The following is an 18,289-nucleotide window of genomic DNA, read 5'->3' on the forward strand; positions in this document are numbered from 1 at the left end:
TGTAGGCTCAGGTTGTAAATATGTGTAAATAAACCATATACAGTGGAACCTCGGTTTATGAACACCTCGGTTTACGAATTTTCAGTTTATGAACGCCGCGGACCCATCTGGAACGGATTAATTCACTTTCCATTACTTTCAATGGGAAAGTTCGCTTCAGTTTATGAACGCTTCAGTTTTTGAACAGACTTCCGGAACCAATTACACCCATGCTTCGGGTTAAGTACGCTTCAGGTTGAGTACTCCGCGGACCCGTCTGGAATGGATTAATCCACTTTCCATTACTTTCAATGGAAAAGTTCGCTTCAGTTTATGAACGCTTCAGTTTAAGTACTCCGCGGACCGTCTGGAACAGATTAATCCACTTTCCATTACTTTCAATGGGAAAGTTCACTTCAGTTTATGAACAGACTTCCGGAACCAATTGTTTTCATAAACCGAGGTACCACTGTATCACAAAGACACCTCTGTCTCCTCTGTGCCTCATTCACAAAGGGAAACACAGACAGACCCTGGTTAAACAAGCCCAGAACCCCAGGAATCTCACAAGAGCTTTTCAAACTGCATTTCTGCCTTTCACACATGCAATCCAGCAGGAGGAGGGAAAGTGCAAATGGATTGTAAGTGGTACATATGAAATCTGTGTAGTGCACCCTACCTACAGTACATGCAAAATTTCTTGTGCTCCGGCATCTTTTCATCTGTTCACTACTGATCTAAGGACTATCATGTGCAGTGGCATAGTACAAGCAGGACAGCACATTCCTAGCCATTGGACCCTCCTGTACCTGTCTAGGCATGCCAAAATACTCACCCACCCCACTGCTTGTGCCACTGATTAGGAACCTAGGAAGTCTGTCTACCTCAGGAACCTTACAGAGCCTGTCTACCTCAGTATCATAACCATGATTAAGAACAATTCAGACAAGGGGCTTTCCCAGACCCAGTCCTACCCAGGGGTGTTGCCAGGGACTGAAATGGGAATTTATTGCACATGGAACAAGTGATGTGTCACCAAGACGAGATGTGAGGCTCTTTGGAGTATACGGCAAGAGTTGGGATTTTCCTCACAGAACCCCTGAAATCAAAGTGCCTAACTGAGCCGCATCGATTATATATAAATCTAACTCAAATAAAAAGTTTTCAACCGCTTGCCATTGAGTATTTTCTTTTTGTAATAATAATAATTATTTATCTATTTATACCCTGCCCATCTGGCTGGGTTTCCCCAGCCACTCAAGACGTCCCTCAACACAATATTAAAAACACGATAAAACTTTAGTTCATCAAAAGTACCTGGGTCTAATAATTATAATAAAAATAATCCCAATATACCTACTGATTTTTGCCACTGAAGTGCATAAATTTATTATTATTATTATTAGCTTGTGTCTCAGCTGATGTCAGTTAACTGGGGTTAAAAATAAAAAAAATGCGCTATGGGGCATTTTCAACCCCCTCAGCTTTCATCTCCGGCTTCTCGGCCTCCGCCTCTCACCCATCACTCGAGGCGGGAAGAACCACCGAGCCTGCTTTAGGCGTCTACCGCAGTGCCTGCTGCTGCTGCTCTTTTCTCAGAGCAGAGCGGGGAAGAAGTCGGGGAAGGGAGGGGTCCTCCCAGGATAGCTGTCCTTGAGAGCGCATGTGCGCCTATGGGTTTCCGGTTCCGGTGAGTCAGTGTCTCTCTGTGTGTGTGTGTCTCTCTCTCTCTCTCTCTCTCTGAGGGAGAGCTAGCGAGCGGTTTCGCCTGTGAAGAAGCTGCAGGAGACTCGGAGTCGGACGCGGGCCTACCATGGCGGACGGCGACGCGGAGCGGGCCGATGGCCGCATTGTGAAAATGGAGGTGGACTACAGCGCCACCGTAGACCAGCGCTTGCCCGAGTGCGAGCAGATGGCCCGGGTAAGGGGCTGGGCCGAGGAGGGGCTGAGTCATGGCGCGGCGGGCCGACCTAGGCCGCATCGCTCAGAGCCGGCAGCAGCTGGGCCTAGAGGGGAAGGTCGCCGCCGTCCAGCCAAGGGAGGACCGCGGCGCGGGTGGGAGGGCGCTCGGGAAAGGAGGGTGCCGGCGTTGGGCGAAGCCGCGTGGCCCCCGAGAGGATGACCCGATGGCTACGAAGGCCTGTATATCGTCACGAGACCAGTTTCCTCCCCTTCTCTGGCGGCTGGGGCCACACGAGAGGGTCCTTTTGCGAAAGGGAAATGCATGTTTGGGCGGCGAAGGGGGCGGCCGCAGAAAGTGGTTCTCCCGCAGCACTATCCGAGAGACATTTGCGGGATGAAGCGGCTCCATTTCGCGCCCCACCTCACCCCCACCACGTATTCTGGACAAGGGAGGCGTCCCAATCTTCAGTTAAGGGGCTGTGCTGGTCGCGATTGTCACCGTGACAAGCCTCTTGCGCCCAAAATTAAAATGTTGGACCCGAGTAGCTTGGAATCATGTAAATAGGCAAAGAGACGGAGGGAGAGAATTTGCGACTATAGTCAGCAAATATAGGTTTAGGTAATGATGGGGAATAAGGCTGTAGGCCCACTGAACGTCTGGAGTTGACATGTATAGATAGATCGGGGCAGCATAAGTAATCAAATATTCTTTTGGATTACAGTGCTGTTCTTGGAATTTGATTAACACATAGCTCAAAATGTGTACTGTCGCAAATATTTGCTGCATTAGATAAAGCCGCTAGTGTACTGTGAATTGCTTTATCTTGCTTTCAGCCATGGTCAAAGCTGCATTGGGCAGTGCATGTTAGTCCTATGGTTATCTTGAGAGACATAATCAATACAAAGTTTCTCCTTAGTGTCCTTCCTAACAGTTGTGGCTACTTCTAAATTTCTGTTGCTCTTTTTAACCATATTGCTATGGCCAGTGGCTGATGCAAATAAAGATTTTTCTGATTCTGAACCATTTGTTGAAGGTACATAACTCCATGGTGTGTGCTGCACTGTTTAGAATGGTCCTTTAGTTTTGTTGCAAGTCTGCATTAACTATAGTTACAGGAGATACCAAAGGAGGAGTGAATGCACCTTTTATTTCTATATCACAGTTATGTATTTTTGTTCATTTTCTAATAAATAGCACTGGGGCTCTTATGACAATAGTACAAGAAGCAATATACTGTAGTGGCTTTAATTTCTAGAGTGAAAATAGCTAATTCAGAACTTCTTATTCTAATGATGCTCTTGCCATTTACTCTCCAAAGTATTGCCACTACTGCCCTGGGATTCTTTGCTTCTTGCTCCCTCTAAGCTGGAAGATGCAGGCAAGTTTAAACATCTGAAGGCAGCCCTATTCAGGAAAGTTTTTAATGTTTGACATTTTAGTATTTTTTTATATTTTGCTGGAAGCCACCCAGAGTGGCTGGGGAAACCCAGCCAGGTGGGCAGGGTATAAACAATAAAATTATTATTATTAATTATGCTCCACTGCACTTTTTCTTGGCTGGAATACTGTTAGTCTGCTGTCTTCTCCCAGCAAACAGGGGAAGTAGCAATTGTAGCTGGACTTGTTCTTGGGCTGTGATATATTTCTGGGTGCTGGTCCTCTGAGGTGGGTAAAGAACAAGTAGGTACCTTCTACCACCCTAGTGGGAATGAGGGAACTGATTGTTGCTTCAGGATTCAACTGAGTAACTGTAGAGCAGGGGTCGGCAAGGCTTACCTTGGCTGGGCCGGTTCACTGTCGCTGACCCCCTCTGTGGGCTGGATCGCAGGCGTGCGTGAGCGCGTACATCCACGATTTCCGGTGTCTGCGCAGACACAATTTCCATTGTCTGTACAGATGTGATTTTCGGCGCCCCACCACACTGTTTAGCACTGCGTGCGGGGACTTGCTGAGCAGGCAACTCATAGGCCAGTAAAATGACCCCAGGCCTTAGGTTGCCGACCCCTGCTGTAGAACTTAGTTTGCCTACCATAATTTCTACTAAACACAGGGGACAGGATAGGCAGTGACATGGCTCTCATAGCAGTACCTTCCCCTTTAAGCAACAAGGCTTCCAAGTTAGAAAACTAGCTAATTCCAGGCAGATTTGGAGTATGTTCACTGCTTTTCAAAAAGTCAGGGATCCAATTTGTATCTGGCAAAAAGGGTTGCACAGCAGTAGTTACCGGTATGTCCATGAATTTCCTCTTTTGTATATACGTACCATACATACTTCACAAAAGAGCTTTTGATAACACTTAGATAAATGATGGCTGAAGACTTGGCTTCAGTAGTCTCTTACAACTTCTGGAAGTCTCTTAAAGATTGGTCTAATCATGACTAACTGCAGTCCTATTGAATTCAGTGGGGCTTACTCCTGGGTAAGTGAGCTTAGAATTGTAGTCTAATTCCAGTTGAAACCAACAAAACAATATTTTGTAATGTATTTAAATCCTCTAGTTTGTAGTGGGAAGTGGCCACGATTGACTGATGGCCGTAACTGATTTGACCATGATTGGGCCCTGTTACAATAAGGACGACCTATTTTAACTCAGCTTTGTTAAATGTCATGTTAGATATGTGGTACATTTTTAGTACTTTTTTCTTTTATTTTAGGATGGAAGGCTTCAAGAAGCAATTGAAACATTGCTTTCCTTGGAAAAACAGACTCGAACTGTAAGTATAGCACACTGAGTAACATTGCTTTTTAAAAGGTCATTTTAAAAGCCTCCTAGTCATGAAACATATCATCTAGCATGAATTTGTCACCCCTTAATTACTTTTAACCATCCTATTGTACTTGGCTCTCTTGCAGGGGTCAAAATGGTGAATCTTTTCCCAGACTTTCAGTGCATGCATATGAATGGTGGGGATTTTTATTCATTCTAATAACTATGATTGCAGAAACAAGAGGGTGCAAAAAAGTTTTTATTTGTTACCACAGCCTACAGGACCACGTGTTGTGCCCAGTGTTGCACCAGAGAGGTTGCACTGTCACAACAGAACTGCCATACCCTTTTGTTCGCCCATGTACCCCCCAGATCTGCTCCACAGCTGATTTGGAGGGCATGCGGGGGGCTGGAGGGGACAGGAAAGGAAGTTCCTTTGTATGCACTGAAGTCACTTGTGCCAGTGCAGCTGCTGCATTAGATATGAGCCTCATGTGCAAATACTGCTAATTGCTCTTGTGGAAGTAAAAACATTCACCTGCAAGAAAGAATAAGTGGGTGGGAATAGGAAAAGGAAGAAAAGGAAGCTGTTCCTTGTTCTTTAGCACACTGGCACTATTCCTCTTTGGTAGGTTTACTTGATGTGAACAGTGAATTGATCCTTAGCTTTGGCTTTATGTAACCCAGATTGCCCTCTTACTTGTGGGCCTCAACTTGTCTTAAGAGGTTGAGGACAAATTTCCATTAATAGCTAGTGACTTTTTTGTGTTACCCCTATCCATTTGGAAGTGCTAGGAATCTTTCTTTGTGTTTACACTGTAGAAACCTCTGTGCATAAGCCTATACTTCTGTTTTTTAGGCTTCTGATATGATATCCACATCTCGTATTCTGGTTGCTGTAGTGAAAATGTGTTATGACGCTAAAGACTGGGATGCTCTTAATGAAAATATTATTATTCTGTCAAAGAGGAGAAGTCAGTTAAAGCAGGTAAGATTGTGTTAAGCTGTAAGAAGTGTGGAGTGCTCAAAACCTTGTGTCCATATTTTTTCTCTTGAGTTTGGTAATCAGTCATTGTTCCTTGTAGCCAACAGCAGAAGGCACCTAGTCTTCCTGCAAAGTGTCCTCCTTGTACCTACTGCCTCCTAAGGAGGGTTACAGGAGAAGAGTAGTGGGTAGAGGGTTTGTGTGCAGTTTGCAGCAGTTGCTCTCATCCACGACACTGGTGCTGCATACCACAAAGTTGCAGCCTGTTGTCATTTTGAAAAGGGGAGTTGTGTCTCTGTGCCTGTGCCGCTGGTGGCTTTTTAATAATTCACTGTCCCTGTGGCAAGTACACTGGAGGCTTCCCTTGCTGTTCTTGATAATATTGGTTGTCACTAATATCCTGGCAACTATCAATAGAACATATTGTGCTGTGGTTTATAGAGTGAAGTTGGCAATGAGCTTTCAAAATAGCCTAATAATGCATGCATATTCTGAACGTAGACAACAAAAGAGCTTTGGGCTTATCAGAAATGCTTTATAAGGCATAGGTTTGGAGTGAATATATGTTAGGGCAACATCCAATAATGCCAGCCTGCTTGCTCAGAAGGAGTTTCTCTTCTTCCCCCTGTGGCCAAGCCCCCCCCCCAAATACAGTCATACCTCTGTTTAAGTACACTTCAGTTTGAGTACTTTCAGTTTAAGTACTCCACGGACCCGTCTGGAACGAATTGATCCACTTTCCATTACGTTCAATGGGAAAGTTCGCTTCAGGTTAAGTACGCTTCAGGTTAAGTACAGACCTCCGGAACCAATTGTGTACTTAAACCGAGGTACAACTGTAATCTAGTCCTGCAGGCCCTCCAAGCCTGGTTGCTTTATGAAGATGTCCTAAATTTGTAACGTACACATTATATGTTACTAGATGGTGTATGCTTGACTACTTCGTTCATTCTTTTTTCTCAGCTATTTAAGCTTCTTGAAAAATGAAGGGTTTAAAAAATAAATTTGTTCTAATGAATGATGACTATTCATATAGATGTTGGTTTGCTTTGACCATCTATTTGCTGGAAGGTGTATTAAAATAAATGATAGTGTACAAAAAAACATACAATATTTCCGTGGCTCAAAGTGTTCAATGCCATCCAGGCATGCTCACTTGGTTGGTTGGCTGTCATGTAGAATATTTGAGCTTTTATCCTTTACCTTTTAAAATTTATTTTATAAACATGCAAAACAAATGCAAAAAAACAAAAATATCAGAAATGACAAAGGGGCCATTCTCTTAATCTTCCAACAAAATCAGAAGATATGAGACAACATTTGTTAGTAGAAACATTAAGAGGCACATATTTATCAAATTGGTAGCACCAAAGAGTCATGGAGGTTAGTTGTATTGGTATAAATGATAAAAGTCCCACCACACATTATAAAAATGTTCTGGCCCGTTTTGTTTCTTTGCTTGCTATGGTGATCATCGACAGATTGGAGGCATTTCAAGAGGGAGAGAGCAGCAAAGAGAGAGGAAGAAAAGGAATTATTTCACCTTGAGGCACAAATTGTTAATGAAAGATGTTGAAGGTAGTTCTGGATTTAAAGACCAGTATGTAGGACTTTTACCTGCAGCTCTGGGAATAGCCTGCATGGGTTCAATTTTAAAATACCATAAAGTAAAACATTGCTCTATGAACATTTAGGAAAAATGCTACATTAATTGGGGGACATGATGACAAAGGAAGGAGAATCATCTGATACATCATGTGCCTGTGATACAGACAACCACATTCCACTCTTCAATCAGGTCCACAATAGTAACACTAACTCTGGGAGAAATCAAGAAACCAAAATCCTAATTTGGTGGAAACCTACTATTTATCTATCTTTATAAAATAAAAATGTTTTTGAAAAATATTTTGCCCCAATGACATTTGGCACCTTCAATGAAAGTCTGATATACATATAGTGTGACACAAACAAATTGAAATAATGGTCTATGGGAAGGCCTTTGTTGCACAGGAGGGGAAGCTCGCAGCTTTCATAATTTACCAAAGCCACATACTGTGCTAGTATATAATGTGTTAACTGTATGTTAACTGTATTTGTGAGCTTTGGTCACTGAGAAATAAACAAATACCGTAGGTTCTTTTAGTGGAAGTTACTATAGGATACAGGCAAGTTCTGTTGTTTTGCATGAAATGTCTTTTAGACTAAATATCCATTTTAGCAGCTTTAAAGCAAAGCTGCTTAAGTGAGAAAATGGGAGGGAGCATTTGAGCCGAATCCTGCATGAGAGCATCTGCTCATTGTGGTTTATATCTAAGTATAGAAGCAAAGAGTTAGTGGTAACTTCCTTTTCACGTCAAATGTGGCTAACAATTTTTAATTGCAGTGTTTTTCCATTTTGACAGGTTTGAAAAATGGCATAAAAGATAGTGTTTGGATAAATGGGAATCCTATTTATGTAAGACTATGTTGGCATAGGATTACAAGTTTTCTCATTATTTGTATTAGGCTGTTGCTAAAATGGTCCAGCAGTGCTGTACTTACGTTGAAGAGATCACAGATCTACCAATCAAACTGCGTTTAATTGATACACTGCGTATGGTTACAGAAGGAAAGGTAAGTATTTTTCCTTTTAAAGAACCTTGTACTTATTTTAAGACTCCCTTGTGTGCACTCTTGAATCTTAAGACAGCAGCTCCTGTTGATTCTCCAGAGCTGATTGTTGATGGGGACTGCAGAGGGAAGAGCAGAAGGAGAAATCCTGTTACACAAGCAAAAGTCCACTTGTGTGATGTTGGATCTCACCCTATGAGTTGTACCTCTCTAGGTCATATTTGGAGTATCCACAGAAATCAATGAAAAAGATGATCTAAGGTTTTCCCTGTTAGCCTTGGGCATTAATTTTTCCTAATTGTGTTCTGACAAATCCTGCTTTGATAAAACACTGCTTTGCCACGGATGAGCCCTATATGGGGTAGTCAGCAGGGGGCTGGCCTGATTATTGAGTGAGAGGGCAGCCCATGGTTTGGTAGTAGTTGTGCTGTGGCCTGTAAGAGTCCATCACCAGGAGCCCATTGCTGCATCGTGGTGGAATGGGAGTTGGGACCCTTCTCTCCTGGCCCATAAAGAAAGGGCCATTCCTATGGCTACAAGCAGTGCCATCATCAGCTTCCCCCCTCCCCATAATTTGTGATGATGAGGAAAAACACACAGTGTTTGTGTGGGCAAACATATTGCATAAGATTAAATGCTTTCTCCTTCTTTTTAGATCTATGTTGAAATTGAAAGGGCACGGCTGACCAATACTCTTGCAACAATAAAAGAGCAGAGTGGTGATGTAAAAGAAGCTGCTTCAATTCTGCAAGAACTTCAGGTGAAGGAGCATATATGCTGGAATACATGACATTGTTTGAAGTACTGCAACTTTATTCCTTTTAAAAATATACTTTTCAAAAATCTTGCTTCAATTGTCACTATAGTAGAACTGGAAAAAATTAACAAAACAGGAGCTTTTGGTAACCATATTTGAATTTTGAAGACCTTTTATAGCAGGCACCCCCAACCTTCGCCCCTCCAGGTGTTTTGGACTACAACTCCCACCATCCCTGACCACTGGTCCTGTTAGCTAGGGATCATGTGAGTTGTAGGCCAAAACATCTGGAGGGCCGCAGGTTGGGGATGCCTGTTTTACAGCAGTGCATTTATATCTTGGGCTGGATCCACACAGTGGGGTTTTCCTGACATCTTCTGTTCCTCGCTGCATTGTATTGGGCTGGGTGGATGGGACTGTTTAGGAGCTCGAGTGTGTGTACATGCACACCGCAGCAAGACTGGAAAACGGGACAAATTCAGTCAGGACTGTTTTGCACAATGTAGAAATTGTTGCAAAGCTTAGATGCTGTCGCTGTGAAGATTGCCAACTTTCTAATAATATTCTCATAACCTCGTTTTCTGAGCAGAGGTGCTAAACTGATTTCTGGCAAGAACCAGAACCAATAAAGCTTCTCTAGCTGAATTACACAGACTGTATTTAATCAGATAATGAATCGTTAATACAGTGGCACCTTGGTTTTTGAGTGCCTCGGAAGCCAATTGATTCGGAAGCTGAACACCGAAAACCCGGAAGCAATTGTTTCCATTTTCGAATACGCCTTGAAAGTTGAACAGCTTCCGCTGCGTGATTCTCCATTTTTTTCAATGGATTTTGCTGAACGCCCATTGATCCTTGGTTTTCGAACGTTTCGGAAGTTGGTCTTCCGGAATGCATTATGTTCGAAAACCGAGGTTTGAACCATTTGGACTTCTAGTACAATTATTACAAATTTCTAGTTTGCTCAAGGGGCAAACTGTCATTAAATGGATAAAAATTGGAATTAGTTATTGAAATGCTTTTATCACAGAATGTTATTATTTGCTATCCTTAAACAGTTTGGAAAAGCTTTTATCCTTCAGCTATTGGCTGCAATGGTGTCAGGTTACTTTATTATCCAGTTGTATTTTAAAAGGTACAGTACAACTTGGGATTGCCCATAAAAAGCAAGACTAGAGTGAGAGACTAGAGTGATGTCTGCTGTTTCCAGGAACTCTTCTCATTCTGAGAGTTTGTTTGAACCCTGGGTGAGAACCCTGAGGGTGTGTCAGAAATTTTTTTAATTGATATTGATTTATATTAATAGCAACTTTGCATTAATGTACTGGTAACTTTTTTGTAATATTTTAAGTTGCCTGTTGCTTCAGTTTTCTGCACATTGCTTAATTTTTAATATTTTAAGCAGTTTGGAAATTAAAAATTCACTTGAATATTATGGGGCAGGGGTGTATTTTTCTTGTGAGCTGTTAGTATAATAGGGCTGGTAGAACATCTTTAGAAATAATATTATTATTGGAGCTCAGTGTCCGGGCTGGACTATGGGGGTGGAGATGCTCCTTCAGGTATACAGGATTCCTAAAGATTGATGTCAATTTTCATAAGTCTTGAAAAAATGTATGATGAAAACAAATTAATAGAAGTCTAGTTATGGAAATATGTACAGTATATAGGGTATGCAAAACAAGTTATCTGCAGATCAACAATAAATACAAATCAGAGTGGAATTCAGTTTTGTGGTAAGGTGTCAGTGGAAGCATTTCTCCCTTCTACCCAGTCAGATAGGCTTGCAATAATAATAAAATTAGTAATATTAGTCTTATTAGTATTTTTATTACCCCACCATACACTGTTCTGTGGGTTCTCCCAGCCCTCCCATGCAGCTTGGTGGGGGAGAAGTCCTGTTGAACTTGCTTCCTCTCTAGCACAACAGTTCAGTTGAATCCAGCCCAAGATTTTTAAATTTCCAAGTTTTTCTAAGAACAGCAGTACCTGAAGTTTAAAAATTTAAAGTAAGCTAACTGAAGCATTAATGCTGGCATGTAAACTGTATTTGCATGCATACAGAAGCCATCTTTCTTCACACTTATGATTTAGTTGCAAGATGGCTTTGATGGATAATTTTGCATATCGGTCTATAAAATATTAATATATTCTGAATTTTAGGTGGAAACCTATGGATCAATGGAGAAGAAGGAACGTGTAGAGTTCATCTTGGAGCAGATGAGGCTTTGTCTGGCTGTGAAAGACTATATCCGAACTCAGATTATTAGCAAAAAAATTAACACCAAATTTTTCCAGGAAGAAAACACAGAAGTAAGTCTAGTGGTGGACGACTTATAGGAAACTGGCTTAAGGGATGTTGTGGGCATGTTTTAAAAGGATTTCTCTGTCGCATTAGGGAAATTTTTACAACTATTTCTGTGTTTAACCTGACACTGTGTTACATTTCAGAAATTAAAACTGAAATACTACAATTTAATGATTCAGCTGGATCAGCATGAAGGTTCCTACCTTTCCATTTGTAAGCATTACAGAGCCATTTACGATACTCCTTGCATCCAGGCTGAAGGTGAAAAGTGGCAGCAGGTAAAAAAAGACAGAAAGAGAAAGTAGCAAATACACTGTAACCTGTTCAATTGTCTGCAAGAAATATCATGTAAAGCAATGTCTTACCTGTTTGAGGGAACATTCTTCCTTTTTCATCATTTGCTACTGTTTTGGAGAGGACTGCTTTTTCTGCACTGTGGTCAAGATTTCAGTTTTTTGAATTTCTTCATGTGGCTTAGTTTTTTTGTGAGAACTCCCCCCCCCCAAAAAATATCAATTGGTTACAGCCATAACATTATTTTCTATTGACTATTACATTATAGCTAAAGTTGTGCCAGTGGAGTAGATTCCATTCAGACTATATAGAAAACATCTGAAGACTTATGTCCAGACAGTTCATAGGCTGGTATTGCAACTTCAGAAGGAGCAGGCAATTAGCCAATCCCAGCCTTAACCATGCACCATGAACCTAACGTACAATATTTGTTTTCCTTGCCTGCATAATGTAATGAGAGGGCAGGATCTCTCAGCATTCCATCATCTTTGGGCTTTTACTCCACCACTATCCATTGCAGTGTCTTACTCAGTAAGCATCTGAAATGGGCCTGATTCTCCTACATGTGAGATGTGGAAAGTTGCTAGGGAGGCAAGAACTTGTAGTCTGCTCCCTCTTTTGCACTTGTGTCAAGAAACCAGCATCACCTGAATTACCTTCCTTGGTTTGGTTATATTTGGAAAATCTATCATCCAATTCAAGTGTGCAGATCAAGCAAAATAGTATAGTCCTACTTCAGATTTTTTTGGGGGGGGGGCTAAATTAATGCCTGCAAACATACATTACAGCTTTCCAAAGGAGGAAGAAATTCGTTTAAATGCAAGACTGCCTTTTTATTGTTTGCATGTTACTTTTCTTACATGATTCAATACTTCAATTTTTTTATAAAAAATTCTAGGGTGTCCCTAAAGAGCAAAGGATGTATAATAATTTTAAAATGCTGGTTATAAATAAGATTCCTGCTTGCAACACAAGATTGGATTCGATGACCGATGTAACATCTTGCAGCTCCCTTCTTGTGTGATCTCATAAGGTGGAGTCAATTTTAGTACCTTGGGTTGTATCCCACACAGGCAGGTGTTAGCTCATGCAGCTAATCATTCTCTTACTTTCTCTTTGTGTAGCCAATGGCTATATCCCTCTATAAATTACAGGAAGTTAGATGCATAGGTTGTCTTCTGATCAAACTGGCAATTTCAACTTTGTGTGTTTGCTTTATTGCATTTCTGCCTCTTGTTCAACTACAAAATCCAGTTTCTTCCTATCTTCTTTTAAACAGGCACTGAAGAGTGTTGTTCTCTATGTTATCCTATCACCTTATGACAATGAACAGTCTGACCTGGTACACAGAATAAGCACTGATAAAAAACTAGAAGACATTCCTAAGTACAAGTACGTAGCTTTCCTGTTGGCATGCTAATATAATGAGAAACAATCCCTGTTCATTTGGTGTGACATTTGAAATGTGAAAGTCAAGATAGTCAAGATGTTTATTTAAGGTAGCGTGGAGAACCTGTGACTATTATTGCAACTCCCTGACTATTGGCCATTCTGGCTGATCTGGAGGGCCACAGGTTGTCCACCTTAACTGACAGTTTGTAAAATGGCTCAGGAGTTTGTACCCTGCTATTACACATACAAGTACGGGTTTACATTCAAAACTTTCACATATTATTTATAACAAACCAAATCAGAACTGGCATCCTTGAAGTACATTCTGCAGTGAACGTGGACATACATTTCTGTATCCTGTGTCAGTGCACTTCTCTGAATCAGTTTTCTAATATATTAATAATCAAAAATAAACTGCTGAATTAAATACATTGGTAATGCTGACAGAATTCTTAAAGGCAAACCTACTATGTTAAGGTGAAGCAGAGCAACTTTGTCAACCAACAATTTACTGAGGCTTTTTAATTTCTCTCCCCCCCTCCCCGCCGCCAACAGAGATCTTTTAAAATTATTTACCACTATGGAATTGATGCGTTGGACTTCCCTGGTTGAGGAATATGGAAAAGAATTAAGGGAAGGTTCTCTAGAAAGTCCTGCAACAGATGTGTTTGGTTACACGGAGGAAGGTGAAAAGCGATGGAAAGATTTAAAAAACAGAGTCGTGGAGCATGTAAGTTAAATCTGCTTTCTAGCAACAAGTTAGGACTAGGAGGACACTATTTCTGACAATCATCCTATTTATAAAATGATGTTTTATTTAGACTTTATTAAAGACTCGGGAGCTATTTTATGGAATATGCGCATACCAACACAAAAAACCATATACACATACATATTAACAAACAAACAAACAACAACAACAACAATAATAATAATTTATTATTTATACCCCGCCCATCTGGCTGTGTTTCCCCAGCCACTCTGGGCAGATTCCAACAAAACATTAAAATACAATAATCTATTAAACATTAAAAGCTTGCCTAAACAGGACTGCCTTCAGATGTCTCCTAAAAGTCAATCTCTCTCTCCCTCCCCCCCCCTCTCTCTCTCTGTGTGTGTGTGTGTACACACACACATATACATATATGGTATCTCGAACGTTTTGACTTCCAAACGATTGAAACCCAGAAGTGACTGTTCTGGTTTTCGAACGTTCTTTTGTAAGCCAAAGGTCCGACGGGCTTCCACGGCTTCCGATTGGCTGCAGGAGCTTCCTGCAGCGAAACAAAAGCCGTGCTTTGGTTTTTGAATGCTTTGGAAGTAGAACCGACTTCCAAGGTACAACTGTATATTTATTTAAAAGATTTTAGAAAACTTACGTCCACTGAGGATTAAGGTAGGTTTATATTATTTTATAGTCCCTTCTGATTAGCTGTTTGCATGTGTAATCTGAGGGTCTTACACACTTCCTCAAATACTAAAACTACACAATTCCTTGGCATGCTACATAAGCCCTTGATTTCATTACAGCATATTATTTTTTTGTATTTCATCTGCTACTTTATGATCACCTTCTATTCTTATTTTACTTCAGAATATTAGAATAATGGCAAAATATTACACCAGAATTACCATGAAGAGAATGGCACAACTTCTGGATTTATCAATTGATGTAAGTGATTCTCAGAATTGCTGAGGGCTTTTGTATCATCCCCTTGTTTCCAAAATTGCCACCTGCAGGTTTCATTCAGGTGGTCCACGATGTGCCTGTGAAGAGTGCTTTGAGTAAATATGGTAAAATAGAAAATAAGAAATATAAGGAGCATTTTAAAAATACAATTAAAAATCATACAGCATCTAGCATAGCGCTTTGCAGTTGCTACAACAGGCAGAAAACTCTTGAAGTGGTCCGTCAAGACTCTCAGCAATTTTCAAGTGGTCTCGGGGGTGGGGGGGATATTTGGGAACCACTTTTGTTTGAATTTTTTAGTTGAAATCTGCTCTTCAACATCTGTTGCAAAAGACATTATATGGAATTACATTATCTCAAATGCACTCGAATTCCCCTAAGAGACAATAGAATGTCACTCAAAGCAATTTTAAAAAACATTATCACCTAATTCAGTGCTGTTTGTTTGCTTTACAGGAATCTGAAGAATTTTTGTCCAACTTAGTGGTGAATAAGACCATCTTTGCAAAAGTAGATAGGCTGGCAGGAATTATCAACTTTCAGAGACCCAAGGACCCAAATAACTTGCTCAATGACTGGTCTCACAAGCTCAATTCATTGATGGCTCTAGTTAATAAAACTACACATCTCATTGCCAAAGAGGAGATGATACATAACTTGCAGTAAGGTCCCTCAGTGACCTTAATGCTTTAGAGAGGCATTGAATTGGTTATAGAAAAAGACTTTATCCCACTGTATATTTGGTTTTTTCATCTCTTCCTTCCAGGTGAAATTTAGAACATAATCTCTCTTGAAGAATTGTTGAGAATTAAGTTCCTTTGATTATTCATTTGGTTTATAACACTTTTTTTGCTGCAATTGATGGAAAAACACAATAAACTTGTATTGCCTGTGTAATGGAAATAGCCTTTGATTTATCCCAGTTTGTCCTGCAAATGCTTTTGCATTGTCTCTTTCAATGATCTTTTTACCCTTCCAGGTGTATAAGTATGTTGTAATATTTTCTTTTATAAAGAAATGTAACAGGATTATACTTCAATGTTAACCTTAAGTACCATTGTGTCTAGAAATGTCAGGTATGGAACTGAATTCCCATTTTTATTCCAGTGTTGTGGAATGGTAGTTTTATAGCAGAATGTGACCTAACACAGGCAGCATGGAACAAGTTGTATCTTATTTTCAATTTCCTATGGATAAATGTCATTTGTTTGGCTTGTATATTTGCTACAGTAACACTTGAGCAATTTTACCACAAGCAAGCTATAATTGCAGGTGGCTCATCTTGCCTCAATAACTATCTAGATTGTTTCAGTTATTAAGACTTTAAAATGAAAGCAGAATGTGAATCAGTGCAGCCGGTGTTTTAATCTTCTGTTCTAGACTTCCACCTGAAGAAAAACCATATAGCTTAGGCTATGGTCCCCAAAGTAGTGTCTGTTACAACATGTTCAACAGATACGTCTGTTATCAGGATATGTCATTTTTAATTAAACTAGATGAGCCACATTTGGATGTAAAATTAATTATTTTCCCGTTAAAGTTTTTGAAAGTTCTTAGAATGGTGCTTCAGCATGTAGCTGTAAGTGCCTCAGAAACTCTTGGGGATCTAAAGAGCTGTTCCCCAATTCTTAGAAGCGTTGCAGGGGGCTGCCAACAGGAGGAAGGGACAAGAAAGAAAACTGGTATTCACCCTGTTCCAGCACTTGATATGAGCTTCATTCAGAAGTGTTCTGGACTCCGCACCTTTAGACTGATTCAGAAATTTTTATTTATAGGGTTTCTGAGCCACTGTTCACTATAAGGTCCTATGATGGATTACAACAATATAACAACACAATGTTAAAAATATTCCATCAGCATGAATTTTTGCTTGATTGTAGTCCATTCCACTTAGGGAAGGAGCCCTTCTGTTAATAGACCCTCCAACTTTCTGAAGCTGATGGGGTTGGGGGAGGTGTTGGGGTCGCAATTACTGGGAATGCTTCTTTCCCTGAGCTTCAGTTTTCTTTACATACCGGTAGTGCTTTAAGGTGCTGTTGTCCAATCTTAGGCATTATATGGTTTGTATCAAATGCAGCCTGTGAGCTGAGCAATGTACAATGGGGCTGCACCTTCCTTTCCAGCCCTCTACCCTTATATTACCCACAGAATTTGGAGGGCACCCCACAACACAGGGTGGCGGTTTCTGTAGGTGAAGACTGAAAGCCTTTTTTGTGAGCAGAAGTTCTCTTGCCCAACTTCAAAACCTGCTCTATGTTTATGCCATTGACTGAATGAGGAACTGAGCAGTATGTTCATTGTGCGACACACCTTTATTTTTTTTAAAAAATGGCTAAAGAACTGTGACCAGGAGGGAAATAGCCATTACTAATGAACCACACACACTGTTGCAGAGAGTGAAAACAGGTAGATCATTAGCAAAGTATGTGGTGATTCTTGATAGAAACCAAAGCCAACAAGAGGGTAAATGCAATTACCAATGAAAATGGGCAAAGCTTCAGTATCTTGCATATGTCCTTTATCCTTCTCATGATAATTGGAAACCAGTATAACCATAAGCCACTAGTACAACCTGTTGGATCCAAAAGCAACACTTTTATAGGTCGGGGAGGTGCTGACTGTACAAGCAGCCTGGGCAAAATAGCGGCATCTAGGTGGTATAACACCCTTGCTGGGACTTAAAATTAACAAATTGCCTTTGGAAAACTCAGTTAATGCTAACATCTGCAGTAACCATATGACAATATCTGCAAGCGTTGGACTGAAATGGTGTGTGTATATGTGTGTATGTATGTATATATATGTATGTATGTGTGTGTGTGCGCACACACACACACACACACTTCAAGGGCTGAAGAAATTTGACTCCAGTTATCACTTCCAAACACTAAAGGTGAACTCATTTTCATTTCTGATGCAACCAGTTAAAATTCTGAAGGAAAGGGTGGTGTATTAGATACAATAAGATGGGGAAATGAGACAAAAAAGGTTTGTTTTAATTTTGAGTAAATTTGTATACAGCAGAAATAGGCTTTCTTCTTTGGTAGCTGATCAAGTGTTCAGCAGTAGTGTTTTGTGCACCACCAAGCCCATCTTTATAAGGGCAAAATTGTGTAAACCTTTATAGGATTATGGTTTGCAATCCTTAATTCACTTTAGCCCAAAATCAGATATGTAGGATAATTGTGTTTTATGCTTTCCCCAGATCTAGGAATAAATCACTTTGAATGCATCATGAACATTTGTTTGAACAAGTAGCAGTGGTACATTTTCATAGTGGAATCTACAAGAGATTATTTTAGGGAGGAATTGGAGTTGGGGACATGAGCAATATCACCCCCCACCACCCTGCTTAATGCGTTTTCATGGGGCACTTAAATTTATTTCCAGTATACTGATTCTATGGGTTATCAAGTGATCCAACTTTTTTATCTCACTTCATCCAATTTTCATAATTTTTTGTATACTTGTTGAATGATCAAAACTAAGTTAAAAACTATATATATATATATATATATATATATATATATATATATATATATCCTGTTTGAGAGTTAGGAGGATTTGAAAATTCAAAAAGAACTGACAATTTTGGCCTTCCCAAACTACACAAAAAAGCTCAGCCCAGCATTGAGATACGTCAAAACTAAAAACGCCAAC

The 18,289-nt window shown here is 40.3% G+C and overlaps 1 protein-coding gene across 1 annotated transcript; it reads left to right on the top strand.

Moving 5' to 3' along the window:
- Window positions 1-1,671: 1,671 nt before the first annotated feature.
- PSMD12 (proteasome 26S subunit, non-ATPase 12) lies at window positions 1,672-15,532 on the top strand. The gene is made up of 11 exons (XM_035104006.3): window positions 1,672-1,900; window positions 4,538-4,597; window positions 5,450-5,578; window positions 8,084-8,191; window positions 8,844-8,948; window positions 11,109-11,258; window positions 11,397-11,531; window positions 12,827-12,939; window positions 13,495-13,669; window positions 14,534-14,611; window positions 15,086-15,532. Exons 1-11 carry the CDS (start codon window positions 1,793-1,795, stop codon window positions 15,293-15,295), a joined length of 1,371 nt encoding a protein of 456 aa, XP_034959897.1. The 5' UTR covers window positions 1,672-1,792; the 3' UTR covers window positions 15,296-15,532.
- The last annotated feature ends 2,757 nt before the right edge of the window (window positions 15,533-18,289 follow it).

Source organism: Zootoca vivipara, chromosome 2 (genome assembly GCF_965207765.1).
Source record: "Zootoca vivipara chromosome 2, rZooViv2.hap1.1, whole genome shotgun sequence".
Taxonomy (NCBI): Eukaryota; Metazoa; Chordata; class Lepidosauria; order Squamata; family Lacertidae; genus Zootoca; species Zootoca vivipara.